Source organism: Tachypleus tridentatus, chromosome 9, assembly GCF_004210375.1.
Source record: "Tachypleus tridentatus isolate NWPU-2018 chromosome 9, ASM421037v1, whole genome shotgun sequence".
In the NCBI taxonomy this organism is placed as follows: domain Eukaryota; kingdom Metazoa; phylum Arthropoda; class Merostomata; order Xiphosura; family Limulidae; genus Tachypleus; species Tachypleus tridentatus.
The window spans coordinates 153493103-153513611 of record NC_134833.1 but is presented as its reverse complement, the minus strand read 5'-3'; the positions used below and the strand labels follow the sequence as shown (position 1 = coordinate 153513611).

At 35.9% G+C, this 20509-nt stretch overlaps 1 protein-coding gene across 1 annotated transcript in view; it reads right to left on the bottom strand.

Annotated features, from left to right (window-relative positions):
* Window positions 1–20509, bottom strand: part of LOC143226687 (apoptosis-resistant E3 ubiquitin protein ligase 1-like) — a 115112-nt gene that overhangs the window by 83854 nt on the left and 10749 nt on the right. Inside the window, 1 exon segment of the mRNA XM_076457983.1 lies at window positions 7496–7685. Coding sequence (XP_076314098.1) covers window positions 7496–7685 — 190 coding nt within the window.

Here is a 20509-nt window from a genome sequence, read left to right as displayed (position 1 = left end):
ACAACAAAAAGGAAAGACTCGTGTACATGCTACCAAATGTTGCTTGGTACAACAAACAGTTAAAGAGTAAGTGTGTTGTTATTATCTACTAATAAGATACAGGGTCTAACACCTTCATAAGGACGGTTATGAAGAGTTTCGGGGGTTTAATCTCCCATCTAATTTTATGTCTAATTTCTTTAAAAAACAACTATTAAATAAGCTCAACTTGACCCAGTAATATAGGACAATACGAGGAAGGTCATGGGGAGTTACCTCCCCCTCTGTCTTCATAGAATGCTTGAAAATAGTATCTTGCTTTTTAGTATTAATACATACACGCATTAGACGTGTACTGTAATACAAAGAGTTTTAATCTGTCCTGTTTAAATATAGCTACACACTGGTCCTCTGTTTAGGTAATATCATGGTAAGGACGGCTACCATACGATATGAGGTTATATAATTAACGTTTTCCACAGTTCATACCACCAAAGAGTTAAACTACATATATATTAATACATAAACTTGTCGATACAACGTTTCGGACAACGCTGTTCTTCAGGTATTATATACTCAACAGTAAATCCGTAAACATAACATTCTAAATCGCTGACAGTATAACAAGTACACGTGTATAATAACTCTTACAAACACTTGAAACAATAGTACCCTATATATACACGCACAAACACACAGATATATCCACATGTGTGTTTTCTTAAAGCAAAGCCAAATCAGGCTGTATGCTGAGCCCACCGAGGGGAATCGAACCGCTGATTTTTGCGTTGTAAATCCGTGGATATACCGGTGTACTAGCGGGGGACACATCCACATATACACACACAAATTCATATATAAATACATGTAAACATATATAAAAACATGCATGCCCACGCGCGCACATGATTATACATGCATTATAGTTTAAAAATTAAAACGAACAGATACATAATTCACTGTATAAAACATTTAAATGTGGGAAACACTAAAACGACAAATACTACAAGAAACTAAAAAAATTCATTTAGAACATTGGGATGGAAAGTTCCCAAGTCAAAAATTATTTTGTCTCTTTGTAGTTTCACATTCATGTTCGTTTGTTTGTTTCTGAACTTCGCGCAACGCTACAAAAGGGCTATCTGCTCTAGCCGTCCCTAATTTAGCAGCGTAAGAATAGAGGGAAGGCAGCTAGTCATCACCACCCACCGCCAACTCTTGGGTCACTCTTTTATCAACGAATAGTGAGATTGACCATCAAATTATAACGCCCCCATAGCTGAAAGGGCGAGCATGTTTGGTGCGACGAGGAACATGGATGCTCTTGAGTAAATATACAAGTACACGTGTTTTCTATTACAAGGATAGATACAATAAAATGTGTTGAGATATGAGTTTTAAGGCTACTATGTATTATATTTTTCAATATTGCTTTTGTGAAGGAAGGAAATCAGGGGGAAGAATGAGTTTAGCGGCGATAGATTTAAAATGTAAAAATTATTTAGAATAATGACTTTGTTGTAAGTGTGGTGCGTGAGGATAAGGGTTCTTCTGTACAGAACTTGGAATTTGGTTCTTCTGTACAGAACTTGGAATTTGGTTCTTCTGTACAGAACTTAGAATTTGGTTGTTGTGTTTTTTCTTCTATGTATGAGGTGGTTAGATTACAATGTAAATAGTTGTGTGTAAGTTTGTAATGAACTCTGGTTGTTATTTTATCAAAATACATAGAAACACCTGTTAATAGGTAACATTTCATTTTTAGTAGACGTAGGTACTTCCTCAGTATCAATCAGTTAGTTCAACACTGTTGGTAATAACTTCACATGTCAGTAGTGGGTCGTTCCGTTCACACTGTTGGTAATAACTTCATGATTTGTCAGTAGTGGGTCGACCCGTTGACACTGTTGGTAATTACTTCATGATATGTCAGTAGTGGGTCGTTCCGTTCACACTGTTGGTAATAACTTCATGATATTTCGGTGGTAGGTCGACCCGTTGACACTATTGGTGATGACTTCATGATGTTTTGTTGGCGGGTCGTCTAGAAGTGGTTTGTACGATAGTAAGTCATTCAAATGACGTCACACTTCGAGAAGATAAAGATCTTTGCACCTCATGATCACAGTTCCTCCTCTGTCTGATGGTTTGATAATAATGTCAAATAGAACGAACATGTTACAAGGCTTCTACACAAGGTTGTCCTTAGAGTTCCGTGTGCTTTGAAGTTACGTTTGTTGATCTCACTACATTTGTCTGTGTAATAATCAAGTGATGGAAGTTTGTTTGTTTTGAATTTCCCGCAAAGCTACAGTGGTGGAAGTGGTCGTAAATCTAGGTCACAACTGATTTAGAATACTTCCGTTTCTGGATTTACCGATCAGTTAGTAATACCTAAAGAGCAGGCCTTGTCCAAAACGTTGTATCCACAACGGTATATATATATATATATATATACACGCGTGTGTGGTTTGACTTGTAATATTTTTATCATAAAAAACAGCTGTCTACACTCTTGCCTAACACGAAGAACAAAACGTCATATTTTGAAGTCATAAGCAGCAGTCAAGAGTGTCGCAGAGCCCCTGGAAGACAATGATAGCACTAGGGATACAAATAGGAGTTACTGATGATAACACAAGGGATACAAATAGGAGCTACTGATGATAACACTAGAGATACAAACAGGAGTTACTGATGATAACACTAGAGATACAAACAGGAGTTACTGATGATAACACTGTAGATACAAACAGGAGTTACTGATGATAACACTAGATATACAAACAGGAGTTACTGATGATAACACTAGAGATACAAACAGGAGTTACTGATGATAACACTAGAGACACAAACAGGAGTTACTGATGATAACACTAGAGATACAAACAGGAGTTACTGATGATAACACTAGATATATAAATAGGAGTTACCGATGATAACAGTAGAGATATAAACAGGAGTTACCGATGATAACACTAGAGATATAAACAGGAGTTACTGATGATAACACTAGAGATATAAACAGGAGTTACTGATGATAACACTGTAGATACAAACAGGAGTTACTGATGATAACACTAGAGATACAAACAGGAGTTACTGATGATAACACTGTAGATACAAACAGGAGTTACTGATGATAACACTAGAGATACAAACAGGACTTACTGATGATAACACTAGAGATATAAACAGGAGTTACTGATGATAACACTACAGATACAAACAGGAATTACTGATGATAACACTAGAGATACAAACAGGACTTACTGATGATAACACTAGAGATACAAACAGGAGTCACTGATGATAACACTAGAGATACAAACAGGAGTTACTGATGATAACACTGGAGATACTGAAAACATAGATCCTATACTTATTATGCTGATACGAAAAATTGCATTTCAAATACGTTTTTTTTAACACTGACGTTAATAATAGAAGAATATGTTACTATAAGTTATTATGCTTGTTACTGAACTACCAGTGAATCTTTCTCTTTTTTGTAATCTACAACATTCCATTCATTCACTGGACACCTTCTGGTAGAAATACAAAATTACGAAATGTATTTAGGTACACAACTACTGGCGGAAACAAGCAATAAAAATGTATTATTGTGAACACACTTTCTGTATTGTCTAATTTCCACTGAAACTGTGCAACTAATGGATAAAACGTAATGAACTGACTTTATCAGTAATTTTTGTCCGTGTTTATTTTGAATTTAGCTAAAAGTACTTCCGAAGGGTCCGCGAAAATGTTTTGTTTTTAGAGTAAATCAAACCAAAGTTATGAGTGACAAATATTTTTATTTCTTGCTTTTGAAGTTCATACATCATGCTGTGTTGTAGAGTACAGAGTACGTAATTTTTCTCGTGAACCACGGCTTGCGCACGTTTTACCGACATCACGACAATAAACAAATTGCAACGTTAAGTGTAACTCGTGTGACGTCATTTTAGTGTCTACTGATTGACTGACAGACAACACACTACTGTGCAGTGGTGAGAGTGGTTAGACAAGTGAAACCCTCAGACAGCCATCGATCCCCTCGCAGGAAAATGAGAATCTCCTTCTAACCAGGAGGTGAATGCAGTTTTCACAAAGTTTAATTTCTGGAACAACCCCCAAACCGACAAGTTTCATTAAATTTGAAAAAAAAAAAATTCCAGAAACCCAGAAACGTAATGAAACAGTAATAGTTCCCTTGTTATTCAAGCATAAATAAAAAAGTGACATTTGGACAAATGCTGCTGTTGTTATTATTTAAAGCCAATCTACACGATGGGTTATTTGTATATCCGTAATACTATCTGTAATACACTAGAACCTGTTCGCCGACTACTATCAGTAGTACGTAAACTAATATTAAGATTCTAATTATTTTTTCACAAGGATAGAATTTAAACTTTAGTGCCACCAGCTCGTCTGCATGTTAAAAGCCTGCAGAGTGTTTATACATTGGATGCAGGGGGCGCGAAGGAGTAATTCTAAAAATATCATCCTGAGTACATGTTTGTTTGTTTTTAACCTACAAGTTTGTGTTCCTACCCTATTTCGAGCCCGTATTCTTCTAATCAAATATGCCCACTACAGTTACGTTTTCTTGTGAATTACAAAGCCGCTTAAGAGGCTGTCTGCATTGAAATACACTGGAGGACATTTTTGACTTCGAGAAGAAACTGAACCAACACGAAAGGCTCGGTTCGATCTCGTGATTTCAGCTATTCGCACAGCCCTGATACAAATATTTTAAAACAGAGCTCACGAAAATCAATATTTAATGTAAGTTTAGAAACGAAACAAGTTGATAACTTATTATACATTCATAACAATGGTTTTTTGTTTGAGATATTTACGCAAAGCAACTAGCCAATAACGCTTTCCGTTTAAATATGTTCATAATCTCAAAGTTCAAAGAGCAATTTTACTGCAACAGGGCACGAACCATCAATTATCAGATTCACAGACCTTACGGTGCCCATTACGCTATGCCCAGCCCTCTTCGATACGGGTTTGGGTCGTACCCTAATCAGACGAATAGACAGTTGATGTCAAGAGCATCTTAGCACTAAACATACCTATTTCAAAATCAGAACGATACCCAGTTGGTTCACCTACTCATGTGAGTAACGAACCAGTGAAAATAACAAATAATAATAAGAATTGTTATATATAATACAGTGTTAAAAATTATTACCCTAATTCTGACATCTTTATATGTAGATAAAAATGTATAGTTCATTAACTTTACCCTACTTACATCATAACAGCTGTTGTTAAGCGATTTGCTAATATAAATAGCGTCACAAATTAAATATCTGACGTACCCTTGAACATATAATTGTAATTCATGAATTGGAATTAAAGTTATCTTTCAGACCCATTCAGGGCATGAACTATATATTAACCTAATTAACTACCACGGAGCGGTTGGTGGTACCCCAGCAGGCCTGAAGAACCCTGGTGTTAGGCGAAAGGCCTTATCGATGTCGATATGACAGATATCATACAGTACGGTTGGTATATCATTATCATATCTTACCTTTCACTTTGTATTCAATCGATAAAAATATACTTGACAAATAATAGCATAAGTTAAATTAGACACTAGCTACAACTTTGTATCTATTTTATTCCAAACAAAAACAGAGTTGCGAAGATTTTGAAGCCAATTCGTCATGTCATAAAATGTAATCCGATGATCGACGGCCATTTTGAATCCTACATACAAGAAACATGACAAAGGTATAAAGTAAAACTAACAGATAAAAACAATATGGTAAATATATTTTACCATCTTCTAACAAGGATTTGTTCTTCACTTAGCTGGCTAGTTTGTTTTGTGCTATGCGAATGGCTGTAACAAACACAATCCAGTGTGTATAACAAGGATTACATTACTATAATCATTGTATCACTGGAGAAATTATTCAACATAATTATATAATTAATCATTTCAAGGTTCGTGTGTGTGTTTAGGTGTAAGATTTCGAATCCAAACAGAATTATCCTTAATATTCCTGTGTGTGTCTTCTTTCAGCAAAACCACATCGAGTTATCTGCTGAGTCCACCGAAGGGTATCGAACCCCTGATTTTAGCGTTGTAAATCCGTACACTTACCGCTGTACCAGCGAGGGACTTCTATTCCTGAATAGGAACTTACTGATTTTGAAATGGAGTTCCATGGGAAATTGAACCGGATACAATTTTCTGAACAGTTATCACAGGCTTAACTACTTATCCAGAGTGTTATCAGAAAGTAATCTAACATATAATTTTAGTTTTAATTTCATCAGTTAGCTCCCTGGTGGTGATAAATGAAGCAAGCGATTCAACGAAAGTTCATCCAAATTTACAGAACAGAGAAGAAAACAAATATGTTGCTAAGTTAGTACAGTGTATTATGTGTCACTGGGAGTGTCACACGACATATGTCAAACAAGAAAATGCATGCAAGACGATAACATTCATTCAACCAGTAAACAAATCGTCGATTTCCTTCCTTTCTGAACTTCGCGCAAAGCTACACGACGGCTATCTGCGCTAGCTGTCCCTAGTTTAGCAGAGAAAGACTAGAGAGAAAGCAGCTAGTAATCACCACCCACCGCCAACTCTTGGGGTACTGTTTTAGCAATGAATAGTGGGACTGACCGTGACTTTACAACCCCCATTCGGCTGAAAGGGCGAGCATGTTCGCTGAGACGAAAATTAAAGAAAACGTTATTTGTAAATAATAAAAATAAAAGGTCTTTAAGTATCACTGAACCAGATTGCAGTTGGTTTTATTAAAAGAAACATAAAACTTTCTTCAAATATATCAAGCCTAGTCTTTTAATAAAGAAAAATTAAACATTGAAACCGTGGTGTTCCTACTTCTGATAGTCTTCAACATTTAGCAAATTTCAATAGAATGGTTTCAAATTTAACTGTGGTTAGTATAAACCTAGGGCTTGGAGGTCTGCTTGGGTTACTCAGAGGACGTAGTTCTTAGAGAAAAAAATCATATGTTCAGAACTTGAAAACACACCAGAAGTAAGTTCTTTTCACGCAGTGCAATGTTTACAGATAAAACAGGGAAACAAACTGTTCGAGGTTAAGAAAATGCAGATGATATGAAGTTAGTTCTAATTCTTAATTTACAATTTAACTTACTTGCTGCGTTCTCTTTAATAAATACGTTTATGTATTTATAGATAAAAGTATCACAACCGTCGGTTTCTGCACGGTGTAGACGTACGTACACGAGGGAAACATATGAAAAATAACTGTACACAAAACGGACAAATCCATACATTAATAACACAGTGGAAAGTTACGAGATATCGTTAAACAATAATAAAAAAACAAAACGCGAACGCACCACCTCGAGCGATACAACAATAAAAGTTTACTTATTGTTACGTCATACGTTCTTAAGACTATGTTTACATACGGGTTTGAACTGGAATACCTTCGTTTTCCCGACTTTAGGCCGTAGTTACGAAAATCAGGTTTAGGACTTACCTTCTGTACAAATGTTGTACACCGTGCGACTGGAGCCACTGCTGTAGAACGATTTGTCGCCGCAGTTCTTCTCCCGCGTGCACAAGTGAAGCGCGGACCGTTGTGGGAAGTTTCTGCAAATCGACGATAGGGTCGCTGAAGAAATCGGCGGTTGCCATTAGCGACGCACAGCGCACGAGAGATGTACATCCTGCTATGCAACATCCACGGCAATGATGACGTCAACAGCAAAGAAAGGAAAATATGAAAAAACAACAACACGTATTAACATTACCGCATTTATGTCTGAAAAACAGATACAAATGACGAATGAAAAGAAATACTGCGTTAACACTAAAACAAACATTGAAATGTGCACATACGCCTTCTCTGTTACAGCAACGGAATATTACGCGTTCTGAAATGAGAACTACATTATACGCATAACCACGTCCTCTCAAAGTGCACTATGTCTGATGAATTCCAAAGGATAGAGAGCTCTCCTATTTACTGAAAGTTGTGCATCTTTATGACTGTCGTGAAAACCATCATATTAATATTCCTAGCATACTCATTCTGATTCTATAAAAACCTTTTACTACGGCATGTAATAAATAAGCTATATTATTCCCGTGTTCTTATTTTTACTCTCAACCATTGCATGAATACAAACACAACGGTGATGAACGTCTGCTCAACGACGGTCCGGTGGCGCCATCTCTTTATTCAAGTAGATGAATGTAACAAGTTTCAAACACGTACACATTGGAAAATTACAGACTGGTTAACTGCATCTCGTTCAAAAATAACAATTGTTACATAAATTGGTTCACAAATGCAGCACAAAGTGACGATAGCAAATGTTATACAGACATTGGTTGGTTCACAAATGTGACACAACGTGATTATAGCAAATGGCATATGAACAAGTTGGTTTTTGATGGCGAGAAACTCACTTGAAATAAAAATATATCTCGGAACGGCTGGTATTGATATTAACACTTTTATTGAGAAGGAGAGCAACGTTTCGACCTTCCTAGGTCAACTTCAGGTTAATAAAGAGAGAGTTTGCAAGTGACCGTCACCGGACACGTCTTAGGGTCGAGAGTATAAACGGGTACGGGATTGTAGGGGGCGCTGCAATTGGATGTTAGGTAATTAATTAGTATTGTATAAAGTTGCTCCTGTACACTGCTTTAATTTTGGTTTTAGTTGCTGTACAAGTAAGGCTTCTTTGATTTTGCGTTTGTTTCCTTACTTAATATCTTCGTGTTTTCTATGGTTATGTTGTGTTTATTTGACTTGCAGTTTTCAAAAATGTGTGGTGATGTTTTTTATGTTCTTTGAATCTGGCTTCCATTTTTCTGCTTGTTTCTCCAATATAGAAATCGTGGTAGTTATCACGTTGTATTTTGTAAATAATGTTGGTGTTGTGTTTGTCAATGTAGTTTTTACACAGTATAGACTAGTTTTGTACCTGGTTTTTCAATAAATCTGGTGTTTACTGGAACGTTATGTTGTTTCCAAACGTTGGTAATTTTTTCGCTGATGTCGGGAACATATGGTATACAGTAGTATAAGGTTTTGTAGTTTGTTGTATCCTGATATTTATTGTTGTTTGTCTAGGTGTGTGTGTATAATGTTTTCCACAATTGTTTTGAGAATACTTGTTGATCTTGATGAAATGTTGTTTTATTTTGTTGATTTCATCATTAACTTTATCGAGTGAACACAGTTTTGTGTTTATTTGATTTCTTAATATGTTGAGTTTTTGTTTTGTTTCATGTGCTAAGTCCCAGGGAATGTATAATCTAGTGTGGGTGATTTTTCTGTGGATTTCTGGTTTGAATTGTGTATCAGTTCTAGTGATCTTGAGTTTAAGAAATACTATTTGGTTAATTTTCACGGGTGAACTTAATGTTGGTACGTATAGAGTTAACATGATTGAATAAACTAAGTGTGTGTTCTGTAGATGTGAATCCAGCAACTGTATCATCAACATACCTGTACCAGTATAGTGGAGGGTGTAAGGCTGAATTGATTGCTTGTGATTCAATCTGTGTCATAAAAATGTTGGTTAGAACTGGTGACACGTGATTCCCGTACTTAGGTCATTTATTTGTAGGTAGTTTTGGTAATTGAGCATAAAGTTAGTTTTGGTGGTAATGAATTCTCTAAGGGTTGCTAATTGGTTACTGGAGATATCTATCAATGGGTCGGGGTCTTGGATATAAAGTTCTAAATCTATCTTGCAGGTTTCAGTTGTTGGGACATCTGTGAAAAGGGAGATTACATAAACTGGCCATTAAGGCTTTCTGATTCAGTTGATTAAGAATATATTTAAAGTTGAAAGAGTCTTTGAAACAGGAGCCGGCTGATGTTACATATGTAGTAAATACCCACGTTATATATTTACTGAGGTTGTAGTTAAATGATTCGTAGGTCAATATTATGGGTCGTAGTGGACAATCAGGTTTGTAAGGTTTGGGGGTGCCGTATAGTTATGGTGTGCGAGAGTCGGTTTTTCGTAGGTAAGAATAAAGCTTTTCAGAGATTGTATTGTTTTTTTTTCATTTGTAGTAATATTTTGTTTAATTGGTTTTCATGTGTTTTTGTTGGATTTGTGTTTAGTAGTTTAAATTTGTTTGTATCTGATAAGTTGTTCATTTTTTGAATGTATTCATTGATGTTCATTATAACTCTAGCATTACTTTTATCTGCTTTTAGAATTTTGATGTTGTTGTCTCAAGTTGTTTATAAAAGAAAACTAAAAAACAACTTCACACAAGAAGATATTACTCCTATAAACAATTTATCAATAAAAGTATTAATACCAGCTGTTCTGAGACACAAGTTGGTTCACAAACGTTGTACGTAACATACGTAGCCAGAGGTTAAACTGTCCAGTTTCTTTGGCCAACATATTCACTCAACAAACCATTAAAAATGGAGTCAAATTAAAATACTTTGCGTGCGCTTGCGATTACGCACAAAGTTACGCAATGGGTTACCTGTGCTTTGCCCACCACGGCTATCGAAACCTCATTGCTATAAGTCCGCAAACATGCCGCTGTGTCACTGGGGGAGAGACCAAATATTTTGTGTTAAAACATACTAAGTAATGACTTAGACCGTTATTATACGTTAGTATTATTTTACTAATACGCAATCTGTTTTTTTCTCCAAAACGGAAAATACCCTAGAGTTAACCTTATGAAATTAATATATATTCTCGATTAGAGTTTGTTTGTTGTTGTATTTTAATTTTGCGCAAAGCTACACGAGGGCTATCTGCGCTAATCGCCCCTAACACTAGACGCAAGGCAGCTATTCATCACCACCCACCTGCTCTTTTGCAAACGAATAGTTGGATTGACCGTCACTTTAAAACTCCCGCACGGCTGCGACCATGTTTGGTGTGACGGGAATTCAAACCCGCGACCCTCAGGTTACGAGTCGAATGTCACAACCATCTGACCATTCCGGGCCCCCGATTAGAGCAAGCTACCTACTTACTGTGAAAAAGAGTGGGTACGGTAAGGTAGTGATTGGTGTAATTAGGGTAAGGTAGTGATTAGTGTAATTAGGGTAAGGTAGTGATTGGTGTAATTACGGTAAGGTAGTGATTGGTGTAATTACGGTAAGGTAGTGATTGGTGTATTAGGGTATAAGGTAGTGATTAGTGTAATATCCAGGGTAAGGTAGTGATTAGCGCATTAGGGTAAGGTAGTGATTGTGTAATTAGGGTAAGGTAGTGATTGGTCCTGTGTAATTACGGTAAGGTAGTGATTGGTGTAATTAGGGTAAGGTAGTGATTAGTGTAATTAGGGTAAGGTAGTGATTGGTGTAATTACGGTAAGGTAGTGATTGGTGTAATTAGGGTAAGGTAGTGATTGGTGTAATTACGGTAAGGTAGTGATTGGTGTAATTAGGGTAAGGTAGTGATTAGTGTAATTAAATAAATTTACTTCGGTTTTGTTCTTCCGTACAAAGATGAGAATCCATTGTTTTATCCACGCTTTTAACAGTAATTTGAGCCGTAAACTGAGCCCAGAAAAGTAGTCCTTGTAGTAAACTGAGTCCTGCGGAGTGATTCTTATAGTAAACTGTATCCTGCAGAGCTACCCTTGAAGTAAACTGAGTCCTGCGGAGTGATTCTTATAGTAAACTGTGCCCTGCAGAGCATCCCTTGTAGTAAACTGAGTCCTGCGGAGTGATTCTTATAGTAAACTGTACCCTGCAGAGCTACCCTTGTAGTAAACTGAGTCCTGTGGAGTGATTCTTATAGTAAACTGTACCCTGCAGAGCTACCCTTGTAGTAAACTGAGTCCTGTAGAGTGATTCTTATAGTAAACTGTACCCTGCAGAGCTACCCTTGTAGTAAACTGAGTCCTGCGGAGTGATTCTTATAGTAAACTGTATCCTGCAGAGCTACCCTTGTAGTAAACTGAGTCCTGTGGAGTGATGCTTATAGTAAACTGTACCCTGCAGAGCTACCCCTGTAGTAAACTGAGTCCTGCGGAGTGATTCTTATAGTAAACTGTACCCTGCAGAGCTACCCTTGTAGTAAACTGAGTCCTGTGGAGTGATTCTTATAGTAAACTGTACCCTGCAGAGCTACCCTTGAAGTAAACTGAGTCCTGCTGTAGGAGTGATTCTTATAGTAAACTGTACCCTGCAGAGCTACCCTTGTAGTACCCTTGATTCTTATAGTAAACTGAGTAAACTCCTGTATCCTGCAGAGCTACCCTTGTAGTAAACTGAGTGATTCTTATAGTAAACTGTACCCTGCAGAGCTACCCTTGTAGTAAACTGAGTCCTGTGGAGTGATTCTTATAGTAAACTGTGCCCTGCAGAGCTACCCTTGTAGTAAATTGAGCTTAGCAATTCTCTATAGTAATTACAGGCCGTAAACATCTTAACTATATAAAGCACTAACACAGCGTACATCACAAACCACACACGTAAGAACTGACATTAAAAATAACCCGCCACAAACGTGTTCAATTATTCTGACTACTAAAGTTTGTAAGTTACTGTCTCGAGACAAAAATATGTGTTCAAAATCACGAACTCAAGTTACGAAAATAAAGGTCTGGCGAGGCTCACGCGCACATTTACGACACATCACCCACTCAAATACACCTGAAAATATAAGCGGTGTTACATTCAACCGTTCACTCAACAGTGGGAACACAAAACACGTGCATTCACACGTGCATATATTAGTCGCTGCATTATATATATTATTACACTTAAACGTGTATGTCAGTAAACATTAAAAGGCTTTTGCATAAGAAAAATCAGATTTTTAATTAAGTATTTTTATTCATATTTGTTATTTGTTGATTCTTTTTAAACTAGTACGAGAGAAAAGCGATTTTCATTTTGAGATAAAAAATACTTTTATTTGCGTCACAAATTTCATATTTCATTTGTAAAACCTTTAGAACTTCTTAAATCAATATATAACTTTCTTCCAGTAAAACTTTTCTGTTATTACTTTACTATTCAACCTGTAGAAAACTCATCAACAATAATGAAAATCAAATAAAATCATCACCTTTTTCCTTCATAATTAATCAAGTGATTTTAAAGTATATACTCTGAGGGTTTCAACTGTTAAACATATCACATAGAGTTTCTGTTTATTTTACTTTCAACCTCCAAAGTTAAACCCACTGTAAATGAAGCTGATATCACTGATCGTCCGAGCCCATGTTCGAAGAGCGCACCGTAATATGGCACTTTAAATAGCATGAAGACCACGTGCAAAACATAAATATAACATTCATACGTTCCCTTGTTAGCAGAACACAATATCGGACTAAGCGGCTTAAGTTTCGTACAACACTTACAAAGTAAATTTCCAAGGGTAATAAATTTACAATTAGAATGTGTGAAAACATTTATTATATGGTTCACAGTTACGTTGGTCCAATAAACATTGTAAGTTCTGAGCCTCGCCGATCCATTTGCACTGCAGGTGTTTCAGTACTACTGTCTGTCTATTTGATGTCTGTTGAACTTCACAACATCTGTATTGAGGTGTTATATGGGACACATATAATTAACTTCCCTCTTGGTTGAAGGTTTCGAATATGGTTTTTAAATATATCTCAGTTTAGACAATTAGAATAACACAAATGCAGTAGGCGTAACTATATAGTGGCCTACAAAAGTATACTACAGGGTGTTCGGAAAGTCACTGTGCACTTATATATTTATTAACAGGTAAATATGAATGACAATTATAAACAATGTTGAAAGTGACCCCGTTGGCATCAATACAGGCCTGGATCCTTCTTATTTTGTTTCTAAACACCGCTATCAGTTGCTGGCTTGAAACAGACTGAATAAAATATGATTACAAAACTGTACAGTGACTTTCCGAACACCCTGTATTTCGCCTGTCGTACGTTACTTATGTGTAGAAATATGTTTACCAAGAAATGTTTAAATATCAGTTATATTTCTTATAATATAGAAAATAACTGAGAAATACACTGAAAAACATTAACCTGTGATAACGAGAAAACCCACTTGTAGATAAAAATATACATATGAAAATGGTTGGTTTGGGTTGGGAAAATTTTTTTTATGTAGAGAAGCGAACAACGTTTCGAATTTTTTAGGCTTCAAACATTAACTTTTGAAATATAAAAAGTATCATATTACTGTATTAGTATCCTGAAAATCCCTGTAATTTAGTCGGGTTTTAAGTAAATTATGTGTGGGTTGGAAAAATTCCTATCTCTATTCAGAGAAACGACTTTTTCATCACACGTCTCTACGACAAAATTCCTTCCTTCGCTTTCAAGTCGCTTATAAATTGTTAGAATTACGTAAAGAGAAAATTATCTTTCTAATGGTTATAAATTTGAGCTACGTAGTAGTAGGTGGGATTAATTAAGAACTTTCATACGACTTATTTTAAGGGGCGGAACCACTTTAGTAGATTTACTAAACATATTGATATCTCAGCAAATCATAGGGGGCGAGAGGTTCTTATTTTATATTTCGTTTGTCTATCTTAAATTCTAATCTTTAATTCGTTATATACTTGTACATGTGTGGTGGGCCTAATAAAACGTAGCAATATGACAACTGGACGTGTTTATGTGACATTTTTATTTACATTTCTTTTTAAATTAAGAAAAAGACATATATAATTTAAACTTTAAATTATAAATGAAGTTTTTATACCAATCTCATTGACGTATGTACTAAAAATTTCATTTAATAAAAATTTTGAAAATAACGTTCCAAACGTACACTTTAATCTCCAGGGTCGAAAGAGTTAATGGGTGTCTTTTCGATGACATAACAGCAAAATAGTAATTCAAAGGTTTCATAACATTGGTTTGGTTTGTTTTGAATTTCGCGCAAAGCTTCACGAGGGCTATCTGCGCTAGCCGTCCCTAATTTAGCAGTGTAAGACTGAGGGAAGGCAGTCAGTAATCACCACCCACCGCCAACTCTTGGGCTACTCTTTGCCCAACGAAAAGTGGAATTGACCGTAACATTATAACGCCGCTATGGCTGAAAGGACGAGCACGTTTAGTGTAATGGAGATTCAAACCCGCGACCCTCAAATTACGAGTCGAGTGCTTTAACCACCAGGCCACATCCGGGGCTTTATGACAATACATTGTAACCAAGAGCAAAGTAAAAGTTGCTAAGTTATGTTTTAGCTAAGGCGACGTTTATGGATTAAGTCGGACAACAAATAGTCCTATTATTACTAACGTTATATCGCCTCCAAATGGCACAGCCGCGTGTCTGCGGACTCACATCGCTAGAAACCAGGTTTCGATACCCGTGGTGGGCAGACCACAGATAGCCCATTGTGTAGCTTTGTGCTTAATTCTAAACAAACAAATACTAACGTTATAGATCCGTGTATAAAAAGTTTTAACTGGGTAAAAAATGTTCTTGATATTTTAACACGTTACATACTTGATTTTAAAACTAAATAAGTGGTTATTAATACCAAATATGTTTTATTCTATACACAGTCGACATAGTTGAGAATATGTGTTTGAATGTCATGTACTATGTTTTCTACTTCCTAACCTACAATAAAGTGAAAAGACTCGGGAATGCAATTTAATTCTAGAGTGCACACGTAATTTTGTTCACTATAAAATTTCATTTTTGCGCATAGTTTTTATTAAAAACGAGGTCATTAAAAAATTACTTCGAGACTGATGACATACGTGAAGAGCATATGTATTTTGGGAGTAAAGAAAAATTCGTTTTAGTTAAATTTTTTAATTTTCATTAACCATTCAAAAATGGTTTTCAGCCATTTTTGACGGACTTTTACTACTAGTAATAACGGTCGGTTGAATCGTGGTTTATTCATATAAGGGTCCCAAGAATATCCTCGCACCTTGGGTCCCTAGATTTAAAGTATGTGGGCCACACATTTCACAGGAAAATGATATCCAGGAGGTATGTACAAAGCATACCCATAAACAGTTACCCAAAACTCTACTGCCAGTTTTGCAACCGGTTAACCACAAATGGTTCAGCCATATGATTTAAGTAATCGGCCCTAGCCACCCACTCGAGTGCCTTACGTTGGATATTAAAAAGAGTCACTATTTACTATGTAAAGCAAACAAACCCTAATTTGAACAATAAGAGTCGATACATACAACAGACACAGTGATGACAACACAGATATATATCCGCTGATCTCCACGAGTTGCATTTATGAAAGTACTGTCAAGTTCCTATGCTCAAACATTTGAGGCATTCATAGACAAACATTTACACACATTTGTTCGTCAGTTCGACTGGTAAACACAGTCCTGACTCCACGAGCACGCGTTATATTAAAAAGTTTCATCGATACATGGAAAGAAACCGATGTTGAATAGATTCCAACACAGCGCGAGTGAGCTTGAAATATTCTCAAGGGGCAGACAGTTTTTCCATAATGCTCGACAAAGCAGTGTTCCGTTTCCTTGTTAATTTATTAGAATGAGACATTGAAGAAAAGGTTAGTTTTGTGTTTTATAGCGCAAAGCAACTGGGCTATCTGCGCCACTCTTTTGTATATACAATTTATACATCATCTTTGAAGGAGTTACGTCTTAAGAGTAAATAAAACCAAAATTAACAGTAGTAGGTATTTTTCCTTGTTTTTGAAGTCCGTGTGTCATGCTCTGTGAAACTTTACAGAGTGTATAATTCATCTCGTGATTTATGGCATGCGCACGTTTTATTGACGTCACGACATTACAAACTGCAAAGTTAAGCACTTCTTATGTAACGTCAAATTTACTCTCTACTGACTTACAACAGTACTGTATAACTATGTAGAGGACTGAACGGTTAAAACAGGTGACTTAGGTCCTCTTTTAGGAAAATAAATGTTTTATCTCATTTAATTTGTAATGTATTTCCTTAACTTGGTTAAGATTCGAACAAATGAACAGCACAGCCAGATGGTTAAGTCACTCGACTCTTAATCCAAGAGTCGGGGTTCGAATACCTGTTACACCAAACATGTTCACCCTTTTTTCCGTGGGGGCGTTATATTTGGATGTCAATCCCAGTATTCGTTGGTAAAAGAGTAGCCCAATAGTTGGCGGTGGGTGGTGATGACTAGCTGCCTTTCCTCTGGTCTTACACTGCTAAATTAGGGACGACTAGCGCAGATAGCCCTTGAGTAGCTTTGTGCGAAATTCAAAAATGAACATTTATATGCAAAACGGCTCGTTTGGGTTGAGAAAATATTTTACATAGAAGAGCGAACAACGTTTCGACCTTCTTCGGTCATCGTCAGGTTAACAAAGAAAGAGGTAACTGACCGGAAGCTGACCACATGTTTGAAAGGGGTTGTGTAACTGTGTGTCGAAATGTAGAGGGCGGTATTAGATGTTTGAATATATAATTTTATTTATATTAATATAGGTATAAAGGCGTTCCTTTATATTGGTTTATTTTGGGTTTAAGTTGTATAAGTAAGGCTTCTTTAATTTTGCGTTTGTTTATGTTTGTTTCTTTATTTAGTATTTGAGTGTTTTCCATGGTTATGTTGTGTTTATTTGACTTGCAGTGTTCGAAAACGTGTGAAGGTGACTTTTTATGTTCTTTGAATCTGGTTTCCATTTTCTACTTGTTTCTCCAATATAGAAGTCGTAGCAGTTATCACATCGTATTTTATAAATAATGTTGGTGTGGTGTTTGTCAGTGTAGTTTTTACATAGTATAGACCTCAGTTTTGTGCCGGGTTTTTGAATAAATTTGGTATTAACTGGAATGTCATATTTTGTTACTAATTTTTGCCAAATGTTGGTTATTTGTTTGCTGATGTCAGGAATGTATGGTATACAGCAGTATATGGTTTCGTGGTTTTTTGATTCTTGAGCTGTATTTACTTTAGTTGGTTGATTTTGCTTTCTGTCTAGGTGTTTGCGTATAATGTTTTCTACGGTTTGTGGAGGAAACTTATTGATGTTGGTGAAGTATTGTTTTATTTTGTCTAATTCATCGTTAATTTTATCTGGTGAGCATAGTTTTATGGCTGTGTTTATTTGGTTTCTTAGTATGTTGAGTTTTTGTTTTGTTTTATGTGCTGAGTCCCAAGGAATGTATAGTCCAGTATGGGTGATTTTTCGGTGGATTTCTGTTTTGAATTGTGTGTCAGTTCTTGTAATTTTGAGGTTAAGAAATGATATTTGATTGCTTTCTTCCTGTTCACATAAAATTATATATTCAAACATCTAATACCGCCCTCTACATTTCGACACACAGTTACACAACCCCTTTCAAACATGTGGTCAGCTTCCGGTCAGTTACCTCTTTCTTTGTGAACCTGACGATGACCGAAGAAAGTCGAAACGTTGTTCGCTCTTCTATGTAAAATATTTTCTCAACCCAAACGAGTCGTTTTGCATATAAATTTCTCAACAAGTGGGTTTCTCGACATCAATGATCAAAAAATGAACAAATAAGAGGAACTATATTTTGATGGTCAATCTTTAAAAAAGTTTACTCGTTTCAAAATTTTGAAGCAAACTTACATGAAGGATGGTTGGTTGGTTTTGAATTGTGCACAAAGTCCCTCTGAGGTTATCTGTGATGGCCGTCCACGATTTAGAAGTGACAAACTAGAAGGAATACAGTTGGTTAATACCACCCACCGACACTTGGGCTACTGTTTTACCAATGATAAATGGGTTTGACCGTCTTATTACAATGCCCACACGGCTTAAAAGGGCGTTCACATTCGGGGACGAGAGATACACAAGGGTTATTTGTGTACAGTCTTCAATAAATTTTAGCTTTTTTTTGTTTTGGAATTTTGCACAAAGCTACTCGAGGGCTATCTGTGCTAGCTGTCCCTAATTTAGCAGTGTAAGGCCAGAGGGAAGGCAGCTAGTCTATAAACCACCCACTGCCAACTCTCGGGCAACTCTTTACCAGCGAATAGTGAAATTGACCGTAACATTGTAACGCCCCACGGCTGAAAGGGCGAGTATTTTGGCGCAACGGGGATGCGAACCCGCGACCCTCAGATTACGAGTCGCACGCCTTAACACGCTTGGCCATGCCGGGCCCACCTACGTTCTGTGAAACGTGAGCTAGGAAGTACGAAAGCAGTCGATTATAACAAATTAGGCACTGTAACCAACATATGATCTATTACATACAATTTAAAGAAAGCAGTCGATTATAACAAATTAGGCACTGTAACCAACATATGATCTATTACATACAATTTAAAGAAAGCAGTCGATTATAACAAATTAGGCACTGTAACCAACATATGATCTATTACATACAATTTAAAGAAAGCAGTCGATTATAACAAATTAGGCACTGTAACCAACATATGATCTATTACATACAATTTAAAGAAAGCAGTCGATTATAACAAATTAGGCACTGTAACCAACATATGATCTATTACATACAATTTAAAGAAAGCAGTCGATTATAACAAATTAGGCACTGTAACCAACATATGATCTATTACATACAATTTAAAGAAAGCAGTCGATTATAACAAATTAGGCACTGTAACCAACATATGATCTATTACATACAATTTAAAGAAAGCAGTCGATTATAACAAATAATTAGGCATTGTAACCAACATATGATCTATTACATACAATTTAAAGAAAGCAGTCGATTATAACAAATTAGGCACTGTAACCAACATATGATCTATTACATACAATTTAAAGAAAGCAGTCGATTATAACAAATTAGGCACTGTAACCAACATATGATCTATTACATACAATTTAAAGAAAGCAGTCGATTATAACAAATAATTAGGCATTGTAACCAACATATGATCTATTACACAAAATTTAAAGAAAGCAGTCGATTATAACAAATTAGGCACTGTAACCAACATATGATCTATTACATACAATTTAAAGAAAGCAGTCGATTATAACAAATAATTAGGCATTGTAACCAACATATGATCTATTACATACAATTTAAAGAAAGCAGTCGATTATAACAAATTAGGCACTGTAACCAACATATGATCTATTACATACAATTTAAAGAAAGCAGTCGATTATAACAAATAATTAGGCATTGTAACCAACATATGATCTATTACACAAAATTTAAAGAAAGCAGTCGATTATAACAAATTAGGCACTGTAACCAACATATGATCTATTACATACAATTTAAAGAAAGCAGTCGATTATAACAAATAATTAGGCATTGTAACCAACATACGATCTATTACATACAATTTAAAGGACAAATTTATAGAAAGTTATGAAAAACATTTACAGGTAAAGAATATCAAATACAAACAAAAGTATCGCCCCTAGTGACGAGAGAGGTATAGGTTAATTGTATTAAACACTTGATTTCACTCAGAACCAAATCTCTGAGCTACTTACACTGTCCACAGTTAAAACTAATTGTTGAGTATTTCAGTCACGATAAAAGCCACTCAACAACAACATACGGTAAATCTACATTTTTATATTTCAAGTTACGTCGCATTTTAAAGTGTGAATGGTAGTGTAATTAATTCCT